This window comes from Schistocerca nitens, chromosome 8 (assembly GCF_023898315.1).
Source record: "Schistocerca nitens isolate TAMUIC-IGC-003100 chromosome 8, iqSchNite1.1, whole genome shotgun sequence".
NCBI lineage: Eukaryota > Metazoa > Arthropoda > Insecta > Orthoptera > Acrididae > Schistocerca > Schistocerca nitens.
Window position 1 is genome coordinate 257,728,217 of NC_064621.1, and position 13,429 is coordinate 257,741,645.

The window sequence follows — 13,429 nt, forward strand, 5'->3', positions numbered from 1 at the left end:
TTTCCATTCTTCTGTATATTATTCTTGAAAGCAACATGGATGCATGAGCTGTTAAGCTAATTGTGTGATAATTCTCGCACTTATCAGCTCTTGCAGTCTTTGGAAGTGTGTGGATGATATTTTTCCGAAAGTCAGATGGTATGGCGCCAGACTCAGACGTTCTACACACCAACGTGAGTAGTCGTTTTGTTGTCACTTCCCCCAATGATTTGAGGAATTCTGATGGAATGTTATGTATCTCTTCAGTCTTATTTGATCTTAAGTCCTCTAGAGCTCTCCTGAATTCTTATTGTAATACTGGATCCCCTATCTCGCGTTACTTCTTCCATCACATTAGACAAATCTTCTGCGTTATATACTCTTTTCACCTATCCACTCTTTCCTCTGCATATAGCAGTGGAATTCCCATTGCACTCTTACTATTACCACCCTTGCTTTTAATTTCACCGAAGATTACTTTGACTGTCCTATATGCTGAGTCAGTCTTACCAGCAATCATTTCTGCTTCGATCTCTTCTGATTTACCAAGCAGCCATTTCGTTTTAGCTTCCCAGCATTTGATATTTATTACATTCCTCAGTGACTTGTATTTCTCTATTCCTGAACTTCTCTGAGGGTTTTTTCTCTTGTACTTCCTTTTGTCGTCGGTCAGCTGAAGTATTTCTTCTATTACCCAAGGTTTCTATTACCTTCTTTGTTCGTACGTTTTTCTTTCTAACTTCTGCCATTGCCGTTTTTAGAGATGTCCATCCCTCTTCAACTGCACTGTCATATTCAGCTACTCCTTATTGCTGTATCTATATCGTTCGAGAACTTCAAACGTATCTCGTCTTTCCTTAGTACTTCTTCATCCCACTTCTTTTTCTTCCTGACTAATCTCTTAAACTTCAGCCTCCTCTTCATCGCTACTATATTGCGATACGAGTCTACATCTGCTCCTGGATACGCCTTACAATCCAGTATCTCATTTTGGTATCTCTGTTTGACCATGATGTAATATAACTGAAATCTTCTCGTACCTCCCGGTCTTTTCCAAGCATATCTCCTTCTCTGGTGGTTCTGAACAGGCTAATATTCGCTACTATTAGCTGAAATTTATTACAGAACTCAATTAGTCTTTCTCCTCTCTCATTCCTTGTCCCAAGCCCATATACTCCTGTAACCTGTTCGTGTGCTCCTTCCCCTACAACTGCATTCCAGCCCCCATGAATATTAGATTTTAATATCCCTTTAAGTTCTGTATTACCCTTTCAGTATCCTCATACACTTTCTCTGTCTCTGCAGCTTGCGATGTCGGCATATATACCTGAACTATCGTTCTCGGTCTTGGTTTGCCGTCGATACCGATAAGAACAGTCCTGTCACTCAACTGTTCATAGTTCCTTACACTCTGCCCTACCTTTCTATTCATAACGAATCCGACTGCCGTTATACCATTTTCTTCTTCCGTTGATATTACCGTATACTCATCGGACCACAAATCCTTGTATTCTCTCCATTTCACTTCACTGAGCCCTACTGTATCTAGATTGAGCCTTTGTAGTTACATTTTCTGATGCTGTAGCTTCCCTACCTCGTTCAAGCTTCTGACACTCCTTGCCGCGACTCCTAGAACGTTATCCTGTCGTTGGCTATTCACTCTTTTTTATCATGGTCACCTCCCCTTTGGCAGTCCTCCCCCGGAGATCCGAGTGGAGGACTATTCCGGAATCTTTAACCAATGGAGAGTGCATCATGATACTTTCAATTACAGGTCAGATGTCCTGTGGATACACGTTATGTGTCTTTCATGTGGTTTCCATTGCCTTCTGCATCCTCTTGCCGTTGATCATTGCTGATTCTTCCGCCTTTAGGATCAGTTTCCCACCCCAGGGAGAAGAGAGTGACCTGGACCTCTGTCCGCTGTTCCGTCATCCTTGACAAAGCCTTGGCAGAATGATGGTGACTTCTTACGCCGGATCTTCGGCCGCAGATATTATTAATCAAAATTTAATCTGTGGCCGGTTTCGAACCAGGGACCGAGGACGTTTCGATTACTTATCGAAGACGTTACCCCCACCCCTTTTTTTCGTTGCATTTGTTCGGTGCGGATGTCCCATTACATCCGTTCAAGTACAGTGTTGAGCCGTTGACTCAGTTTTTTTTATTACAGAGGGCAGATAACCCTCTGACCGAACAAACTGAGCTACCGTGCCGGCACCCCTAGAACGGGAATATGTCCAGAGATAGAAAACAGTCTTTTTCTGGGGTAGGTGAGGAAGTTCGTATTCGCCATACTTCGGATACTCTCTGACCTTGGATGAAATTTCCTAACATGGGTCCTCAGTTTCTTTGCTCAGCAATTGGCCGCGGGTTTTTCTGCACCCTGCTGAAACATTTCAAAAGATACCATATATATTTATAATCCGAAACATTTCTTCTACTATAAATTACAGTTTTTCTGTGTGTAGCGGTCTGTTAGCTGGTACAGTACTTAAGGTGTAAAAATTACACACTTTAAGAGACATACAATCATACAAATTGCTGGTAGGAGGTGAAATGTCATACTGGCTACAAATTACCACAGCAATGCACGTAAGTCGCCTATGAACGGGTGGAGGAACAGCTCAACTCAAATAATTTTGTTACTGTGATGTTTGACTGTATCACAAAAGTTTCCTTTGAAGAGGAAATTACAGTTACGCTAAAGTGCCGAATGTGTAAGGAATGATTCTTTATTCTATGAGAAACTGCCTCTTCGTAGAATTTCATCAATATGTAGATTGTCCCAAAGCACTTAAAATCATTATTGTGTTTTTAATTTATAATTTGTTCTTAGCTAATCTGGGCCACATGTTCCCTTGTAAGGATTGACGACTGTACTTTTCTCGGGAATCAGTGTCGCTAATCATCGGACTCAAGAGTTTCAAGCACCATCGAGATGGGGCACTGGAGAGTATCCATACGGTACTGATAATAAAGCTTCTAATGATACCACTGAATGACACACAGCTTCTCGCAGAAGTTTCCCTCCATACCTCTCCGATAATATCAGTGAGAAACACTTGTGCGTTACAACAGAAGTAATCCCAAAAGAAATCTGCTGATTACTGGTGATAAGAGAAAACTGACTAATGTATTTGCGGTTTTGTAATGATGTTACGAAACCACACTGTAGCTACATTATATATATGTAAACCTGCAGTAGCTCACAGAAAGACGCTGGACACTGAGGATCATGAGGTTACTGATTGCGTTCACGGCTGTGCTCGTCGTTGCTTCGGCACAGACAGCCACTAACCAGTTCCCAGATGGCTTCATGTTTGGAACTGCGACAGCCGCATATCAGATCGAAGGAGCCTGGAATGAAGATGGTGAGTTTAGAAGCATTAGGTGTGTTCCGCAGGAAAGTAATAAGGAACAAAAGAAAACTCGGTACTAGAAAAAGCTCCTTTATTATTCCCTTCATAAACGGGTCCACATTCTCAACGTAATTCTTGAGAGCAAAGACCATTTTTAATATATCCGTGCAATGTCAAATTGTTTATACAAGATGGCCTTCATTGTACAATGTGTTATATCACATTACGGGCAGTTTCGGCCAGTGGCCACGTCCAGATCCCTATTAGAAAATTATTTGTGGGAGAGAGGACAAGTTTTGGTGTCCCGTAGAACTAAATAGCTTTTAAGTATCATCGACGCAACTGCTCTTGAAAATTGCCACAGGCATAAATTGGCTAGTAATGTGATGTGACATTGATGCGATGAAGATCATCTTGTACAAACAATTTGACACAGTTACAGTGTTTATTTAGAATGGTTTTAACATTCAACCGTTCCCTTACGTTCAGTATTTACAACAGCGTGAGTCGTCAATACGTTCCATGTTGTTGCTTGTCCAAAACAAACCCATTTACAAATTTCTGTGAAAATACTTATATTACGTATTGCAATGTTCTGGCATGTCTGTACAGGAAAGGGAGAGAATATTCAGGACTACTTCTTCCACAACTATCCTGAATACACCACAGGAGACACCGGGGACGTCGCCTGCGATTCTTACCACAAGTACCAGGAGGACGTGCAGATGCTGAAGGCTCTCAACGTAAGTACATTTTTCAAAGCGAAGAGGACTTTCCCTGTTTTTTCTCGTGACTGCGACACTATGTTTCTCCTCATTTTATCTTCCATTCATTCGACATAACAAAACGCTGGTGACGTAGTTATTAATTTTATGTGCGTATGAAGTGTTCCGCATCTACAGAAAACGGGGCGTAGGTTCGTTTACAGGTACAAGTTGCTTTGGATATACACTTAAAAGTGAACTAAATGTTGCACCTCAATTACGTGGTTCTGTGAAAAAATTCCTTACCAGTTACTAACGAATGACATGTTATTACGCATATAGTACTATGTAAGTTGTGTGTGTAGTTCTTAATTTTCAGTGTTCACTATCGCATCCATCCGCCTATTGAATAACTGCAAGGTAGTCTTGTTGTGTGTTATAAAAATTTCCCTCTCACGTTCTTCATGTCTATCACTGCACATTTCTAAATTTATTTATAAGTCACTTATTGCTCTTGAGAATGACAAACAATTTTTGACCTTCAATTCATAGAATTTTATGTTATATATCGCAAAGACAAGGAAGATTTACATTAAAGAATCTCAGCCTTTTTTAGTTTACTAGATAAAGCATAAAAATATTGTCCACAAATAACGATCTCTGTGAGACATATTTCGCTCTTCTGTGTAGCTGTCTTGTACTGTATTGGTTAATTAGGTGGTTTCCATTTCAATGTGTCTTATTTGTTGAGCTCAGTAAATTAATGATCATGTATCAGCTATCTATCAACAATATTTAGCCGCAACTTTTAATACATTGTGATTGAACAGGCGGACGTATACCGATTTTCGATTTCCTGGGCACGAGTGTTGCCTACCGGGGACGTGGACGTTATCAACCAGGCTGGTATCGATTATTACAACAACCTCATCAACGAGCTACTCGCCAATGGAATACAGCCTCTGGTAAGTAAGAAGTGACAGAATTCACACAGGTAGTAAACTCCCTTGCATTTAAAATATTAATATATAGCACCCCTGTAACCGATTCCAATACGGAACAAACAAACAATGCTGCTTTTTTTTTTTTTTTTTTTTTTTTTACATCTATGGCAAAATTACCAGGGTACTTCTGACACAGGCAGACAATATGCGAATTTTTTCCCTGATATATAAATATTAAGGCTGAAACATCTTATCATTTCGGGCTACCTAACTAGGCACAGACTACATGAAACACATCAATTTTAAAAAGAACTGACGAACGATAATTTTGATTGTAACACTTTCGGCACTTCGGATCATGCGTTATGAACATTTCACATAAATATGAACGGGGTTTTGATATAAATTAACAGCGATTGTTCCCAGACCTGCTCTGAGAAACGAGTTAGTTCTACATGTCTTTCAGTAAGGAGGTCATAGTGTGCAGGGAGAGCTGGAAGGACATTACAAGAGATTCAGCCATACAGCTACATGTTTCCTTCCCCGTGAGGCAATGTCCCATTCGGTTCAGTAGAAAGGAATTGAGGTTGGCGAACGACGGAATCCTTAAACTAGAATGGAAGGAGCGAGATTGAACTTCATCCTTCTGAATTTGAATCCAATATGTTAATTACTTTGCCGCTTTCAACAGCGATAATAAAAGCAATGTTAATAGTAAAACAAATATTAGCAGCTGTATAGTGGTGTCAGAGGCCTATAGAAATTTCATGGTAGTAGTATGTACAACAATAGCGTCTAACAAGCAATAATAATTAACACCCAAAATTGCTTTGCTTATGTAAGTAATAGGTCAAATGCGTAAAAATAAATAGGTGAACCTAGATTAATAACTAACATATTTTCAATAAATGTGGTATTTATTTTAATCTAGTACAATTTACGAAGATTGTGTATGAATATCTTCAGAATTAAAGAAAGTGTTCTCATGTGGAAAGTAGCTGGTGTAAGTCTCGGCCTAGGTTAACACTGTTATAACCGACTGCATGAGTGGCACTGGGCAGTTACATTTCAGGGAGCGTTGTGACTGAGGGGTGATAGAGCATGGCAGGCTGTTTCCACGGCATGATGAGGTGGCGATCATGTCCCTGTCCCGCAGGAGTGGATTAGTATTTGGTCAGCTGGTAGCCATCGTTTGATGAACTGGCTGAAACACGTGCTGGCACCTTGCTTAGCTGATGTCTGACTCAGCGCTGGGCCTGCAACAATACCAGTGGTGCGTACTGGGATCTTGCGTAGGAAGCCCGTCTTCGATGAACGACTGCACCCAGGCGGCCAAGCCGAATGGCAAGAGGTCCTTCCAACAAACCATCAGAAGGCTGCAGCTGTTTCCGGGCTGCAACCCGCTACCTCCTAGCACGAGTCCAACTGCTACTGGTGTGGACCAGCAAACCAATTGTGCTGTGGCATCAAGTCAAGAGGGTGCACTTACTACAGGAAGCAGGGTCGCGAACACACAGCTGCTGCTAGTGGCTCCATCTCTTCTCTTCATCTGCCATAGCCCCTGCGTCCTGGTGGTACTGCAGCAAAGCAAGTGCATCTGCTACAGAATCAACAGTTACTTATTATAGATAGCAGTGCATTTGTGGTGCCTATGTGACTGACAGTCCTAGTCATGTACTCAGCAATACCCCTGAAATTCACATAATGGAGACATCAACTTGCTTCTGCATTCATTACCACTGGCAAGTTACATCTACCAGGGCTAATTCATGGCGCAAAAATTTCACAAGTTTGGTGTGTTAACCCAAACATCGGCATGCCAAACTCATTGGCCATTAGTGGGTAGTGCAATGTTACACTCAACTTCTCACAAATTTTACTCTTAATCTGGTAGTGGTGCTACGTACCCGCCCTTCCTCCCTGGAGAAGATACCCTATCGTACGTCTTATATACAACATAAGTTCCTCTTAAAAACATCTGGTAGTGCAATTTTCAATATTCAATGACTAGATTTGATTTCGAACCCTACATGTTCAAAAAATGGCTCTGAGCATTATGCGACTTAACTTCTGAGGTCATCAGTCGCCTAGAACTTAGAACTAATTAAACCTAACTAACCTTAGGACATCACACACATCCATGCTCGAGGCAGAATTAGAACCTGCGACCGTAGCGGTCGCTCGGTTCCAGACTGTAGCGCCTAGAACCGCACGGCCACTCCAGCCGGTCCTACATGTTGAATGTCTCTTGATGCTCTTTTGTTTTCTACCCTTAGCCCATGTAACAGATCATTAACTCCTAAGAACCTTTCATAACTTTGTGCTTTTATGCTTCTGTAAAGTTGGCCAATGGAAAGTTGCTCAGGATCTAATAGGGATTCAGTTAAGATAATGGTTGGAATAAGAACAAAGTATTCTCATCGTAAATTTGATCAGTCCTTCAGCTTTATTTCTAATCAGTTGGTGGACTTCTTCTACCGACTCTATTCTGGAAGTGTTACCTCATCAACATTATCTTGTAAGTATTACTGTGTGAGTGGAGTTTGCCCAGCAACTTGATAATGGGCATGGACTGATGTCGGCATCCAGCTAGTATCCAGTACCAGCTAGACCAGGTCAAGCCATGGTCCATAAGAAAACTTCGTTACCCCGAATGATGAGTAAATATTTGCTTAAAATAAAGTATTTTCAATGTTTGTTGGCTCCACTCGTACACTTGCCACATTTTGTCAAAACATAAGCTCTGGACAATTTGCAAACATTCCCTTTTATTCCATGGCCTTATATCCTCTTATATTCTATCAGATAGCATTTTTTTAATTCACTATATTCCCTGTCTAGGCATCCAGTCTACTGCGATCTGTATTACAACTGGATCAGTCAGCTGGAAGCCTTCCTCCTCAATTAAATGAAGGCTATGCAAAGCAATGTTAGAGTCAGTATGGCTCTAGATAACTCAAGGTCACAGTTAGTCATTGTTGCACTTCCTGACGTTCTACAACATGCTGCATTAATTGCTGCACAGGGACTACCTCCACTTGAGTGGTTATTAATTGTTTCAGGTAGTGGATGAGGTCTGGTTTCTGTCTTATGGTTCAGCAAGGTTAGGTTCGGCCTGGGGAGTATCTCCAGTAGCTCGTCCATCCTGTCCAGTTCGAGCTGTGATATGTTCAAGTGAGTATCTATTGTCATTGTGGCTCGTATGTGGGAAGTTAGCGACCTTATGTCACATGCTGTCACATTAATCAACTACCCACTAAATTTTATTTCCCACTGTCTTCCTCCTGCGGGCCTTCCTTGTTCATAGCAAGTCTCTACTTTTACTAATACACTACCATATGCTGAATTAATCCAATCCAGACCTCGTTTCTGGAAATAAGGCGTCTCTTGGACCACGCCGACCCCTGTTCTTCGCATCAGTAACTGTGCTGTACATGTTTTGTGCATATGAATCACATGAGCTGAGCATACTGTAACTTTTCACTCACAGACAAGGTTGCAACTTTTCCTTTATCATTACTGCGTGACTGTCTCTCTCTACTCAGACATCAGCACCACACCACCTGTGTTCACATGCGCCAACTACCCTATGACATCCTATTTCATCGCATACGAGTATTTGGTGCAGCATATGCGTGACTGCCCAACACTGGGATCATAAACAACGTGTACAATAATACCTGCTCTATCTTCACTTCCGCCTGGTCTATCTTCACTTCCGCCAATGCCATATCATAATCAAAAGGGAGATTTTGCCCTCTAAGCTCCACGTCAGTCCCAGCTTTCTCACCCCAGACAGATACCGTTCTTGTCACAACAAGATGAGACTCAACTGTCCATGTAACATATGATGAACAGCTTCTGACAAGCTCGTCACCTCCTCTCTCACGTCCCACATGCGGCTAGCGTTTATGGTAGTCTTGTCATGGTGACTGTGCATCCACTACTTCTACCTACATGTCCCTGACCTCTAGTTCACATACCTCATCACCTGCCTTGTCAGCTTCCAGAGCACATGCATGTTGTTCAACACTTTACTCTCTAAGCTCGCTAACTGCATGATATGCCAACTTACCCAACGCCTTCACTGCATTCATTGTCCTGTTCAGTTCCTTTATGTCACCAGCATCTGTTGTTCCACATACAGGCTTCAAAATCCTTTTCCTGATGTCTGCTAAACCATTGTTCTGCCGTCATAATGAATGTGCAACCATCTCCACTGCTTTCAATCTTTTCTCGCAACTGCTGTTACGCTTTATGCAATTTCTCACTCTCTCCTGACATTTCCCCAAGTACTCACTGTTCTTTGTTAACTGTCACAAACCAAAAAACACCCCCTCCAGTCTCCTTATTTCGTTCTGGAATTCCCATACATTAAATATTAAACTCAGTGTCCATTGACGACTAGTAATCACGAGATCATCACACATGGAAAACAGAACTCTTCCCCCCAGGAGTGGATTCCGCAGTGCCTCAGAGTACCCCAAGCGAAGACTTACAGCAATACCATCAGCAGCATCTTCCTCATACTTGTTGTCAGTGTATATCAACCTGTGGACAGGGACTGTCCTTCCACCTTAAAACAGACTGCAGTCACCAGTCACCATCTGTTATCAAAGTAAAACAAAAGAAGCATATTATAAAACAGGACTGCTCCTGGTACCCCAAACACAATATCTTAAGCAATTATTGAGACACACAATAAAACTACGTCTCCCGCTTGCTTGATCTCAGTGTATATTGCACTCCCTGCACTCGTTCATTTACACTTCAACGTGTGCTCCTCCACTACCTCATGTTTGCTTCTCCTCTGTTTCCACCCTTACTATCCTTGAGATCGCCTCCAGACTCGTGATCATTGACACCCAATACTCTATTGTCGGCCTCTTCAACAACAGTAGCCTAAATCTGACTGAATATGTGGTTTCTATTAGCTGATAAGAATCTTGGTGTCTCGTCCCGAATATTTTCGTCTCGTCTTTTGATATATAAGCACTAGACAGTGTCACCCACCTCGCACTCTTTGTTGTGGTAAGCCTCATATGCATTTGACAGCTGCCCCAGTCTCTCCAATGCCTTGGTGTCTCACTCAGTACGCGCTTCTCTGTATATGTGTTAAAAACAATGAGGTGAGATAGAGGAAGGCAGATAAAAATCAACACTAATAAAACTCACCTCACTCTGTAGCCAATCGACATAAACAAACTTACGCACCACGTGGCGGCGGCGCCCCAGTTACCAGCACATACTAAAAATACCAACAGACCTCCCGCTCGCTGAAGTATAACCACGCGAGGGCCCGGCATTCAGGAATACAAGTAGCAAAAGCTGTCGGCAAGAATACTACAGTCCAAGAACAAATAAATTAAGCCAACATGACGTCAGCTTCTTCTAACGTTACTCGCCAAACGGCGCCTTTAGGAGCTAATGCTAACAAGCCAGCAAATTATTCATCAGCTACGCGTTTAGAAACTCCGTAACATGTTTAAGTAGTTTAAAACAAGAAAAATTTACAGCAATACTCGCCAACGAATCTCAAGGACAAAAGCTAACTCGAAACAGATAAAACGAAGAGAACAACTTAAGATCCAGAAAACATACTTTAAATGTAAGGCCTTACCAATACAGATCCGTTAACGCAATCATTATCTTGAAGGATGCATAAGCCTTACCTCTATAACCTTTTAGCCACCAAGAAATATATCAAGGTCTTCAGCTTCTACAATAGGGTCTAAAACTATTCAAACACATATTAACAACAGCCTCCAAAATAAAATAAAATAGATGTTTAAGAAAAACACAAATCTCTAAAAAAATAATAAATGAGATGCAAAAAATTTTAAAGATGTATCTAAGTCTAATTAATCTTCCAATTTTACGCGACAACTTGACCCATAATAACCTCATAATTCCTAAAATCACACAAGATAAGTTAAATAAACATCAATGCTCTCTGAATAAATAGAATTGTACCTCCTCCATCAAATTAAACTACAACAAATCTCAGAGGGACATGCGGGGCAGGAACTGAGCAGACAGGTAAATAATACAGGCTGTTGCACAAGAAGGGCTGTACAGTCCCAACACTTAAACTATCAGTCAACGAACGGACGGGCAAATCCGTAGTCACTGCAATCCAATCCAATCGCAGACTCACAACACCAACAACGACGACGATTTCTCCAAGTCAAATACTGTCTTCCTCAACGCGCAGGTCTGATTTTCCAATGATCCAGGCAGCGTCATACTCCAGGACTCGAGTCTTAACCAATTCCCCGGCGGGCACGCTGGGCCTTCCCCCCCCCCCCCCCCCCCCCTTTCACGTCGCCACGGCATCGGCAAGTCCAGGGTCACTGTACTACAATTGCACCACCTATCGAGATGCGTGTAAACCAGACAAATTATTGAGCCCAAGATTCGATTCGAGCTATCACTGCTCATTAATAACTGGCGTGGTTTCAACCCATTCAGAAATCCATCCAACAAATGCTGACACATCGTAATAGCATTTTTTCAGCCTGGCGGCATCCTCTGATATGCTAAAGACTGCAGGGTAAAAATGCTGCCTTTGGTCAGTCATTCAGAACCATCTACAACTGATGGTATCCGCTTCTAAAAATCCATGATACAAACATACGTTCACTAGCTCAAGTTGCCAAAGGTCTCTGTGGTGTTGTGTATGAGGTATGCATTTATTACAGTCTTCCTATTAAGATGGTGGTAACCTAAGAATAATCTACATTTCTTGGAATCTTCTGTAGACGTTTGGGCGCAAGGACAATTCCTGCTCCGCATGGACTATTACTTGTTTGTATTATCCAATCAGACAACTGCTGGTTAATAAACTCCTCCAAAACTGGTTACAAGTACTGGAGTATTGGATATGGTTTCCTGAAGAATGGTGCTTCGTTCCCTGTCAAAGCTGTGTATGAGTAACTGGTGTCATAGGCAACGGACCCCACGGAATGAATATATCCTCATATTCCACCAAGAGCTCCTCCCTTTAAGTGTTTCACCTTCTTACCTAATACAGACATAGTGGTGTCGTATGGCTGCTTATGGCATACCCCTCTGTGGAGCTATCCTCCTCTCAGATAAGCCCAATCTAAATATCGAGATCCTTTTTATAAACTTTACATCATCAGCCCAAAACTGTCAATACTGATGGGTACTACTTTCCTGTCATCTCTCTCTTACATGTCTATAATACATTTCTCCTTTTATAAAAAAATATTTCTGAATCTAATACATAGTTAATTTTTAATGGTTATATTATGTATAACGTATCGAATGGTACGTCTGGCTTCAGCCCCGCCCAAATCGACGTCCCAGTGCCCTTTAGGATACAAACCTGCGATCAAGCCTTAACGTATTTGTACGCGGTTTGATCGGACTGGCCACTATGATTGACCCAACTCGCGACAGATCAACGTTGGGTATGGCTTCCACTAGCTCTAATGTCTACCTACTAAGTTCCGCCACACGTCGCCTATTTTCAATATTGTCATGATGTTCATGAAAAAAGTCCAACCCCAGGATATTGCTGTAACCCTCGCTTACATAAGACACTACTTCCACACACTGCTTAAACTTAAATGCCCCCACCAGAAAATCTATTTCCACCGACCCCAAAGGCTAGCATTATAACTCACCCTAAGCAATCTAGGGTAGTTAATTCCATCGTCTCTAACCTCCTAGATCCCTACTAACTACTGGCACATGCGCCCCTGTCTCTGTTAAAATATGATGTTTCCCACAACATCTAATATGCATTCTGTCTCTGTATACTTACTTTTTACATCTAATTTTAATGGGAACCTTCTTTTCTCCTCCCTGACCACCCCTACTTTTTAAAAAAAAGTAATCAGTCTTCTGACTGGTTTGGTGTGGCCTGCCGAAAATTCCCTCCTGAGATAATCCTACGCCTCCAATTATTTGGTGGATGAATTCCAGTCTCTTTCTTCCTCTACAGATTTTACCCTCTGCAGCTCCCTATAGTGCCATGGAAGTCATTCGCTGATGTCTTAACAGATGTCCTATATTCCTGTCCCTTATCTTTGTCAGTGTTTTTCACATACTCTTTTTCTCTCCGATTCTGTGCATAACTTCCTCATTTCTTACCTTAATAGTGTACCTAATTTTCTACATTCGTCTGTAGCACCACATCTCAAATGCTTCGATGCTCTTCTGTTCCGATTTTCTCACAGTCCATGTTTCACTACCATACAACTCTGTGCGCCATACACACATTCTCAGAAATTTCTTCCTGTAATTAATGCCCTTGTTTGATAATAGTAGACATCGCTTGACCAGGAATGCCCCTTTGGCCAGTGCTAGTCTGCTTTCGATGTCCTCCTTGCTCCGTCCATCATTGGTTATTTTGCTGCCTTGTAGCAGAATTCCTTAACTTCATCTACTTCGTCACCATCATCTTGACGTT

The 13,429-nt window shown here is 41.8% G+C and overlaps 1 protein-coding gene across 4 annotated transcripts in view; it reads left to right on the top strand.

The window, feature by feature from the left end:
• LOC126198707 (myrosinase 1-like) overlaps positions 1–13,429 on the top strand; it is a 225,771-nt gene that overhangs the window by 184,467 nt on the left and 27,875 nt on the right. Inside the window, exons 1-3 of one of the 4 annotated variants that reach the window (XM_049935213.1) lie at positions 3,181–3,353; positions 3,954–4,084; positions 4,876–5,010. The exons of 2 other annotated variants lie outside the window; for them this stretch is intronic. In XM_049935213.1, coding sequence (XP_049791170.1) covers positions 3,218–3,353; positions 3,954–4,084; positions 4,876–5,010 — 402 coding nt within the window. In that variant the 5' untranslated portion in view covers positions 3,181–3,217. Of the gene's footprint in view, positions 1–3,180; positions 3,354–3,953; positions 4,085–4,875; positions 5,011–13,429 lie in introns of those variants that run through there. One more of the 4 variants, XM_049935214.1, reaches the window with a different exon arrangement.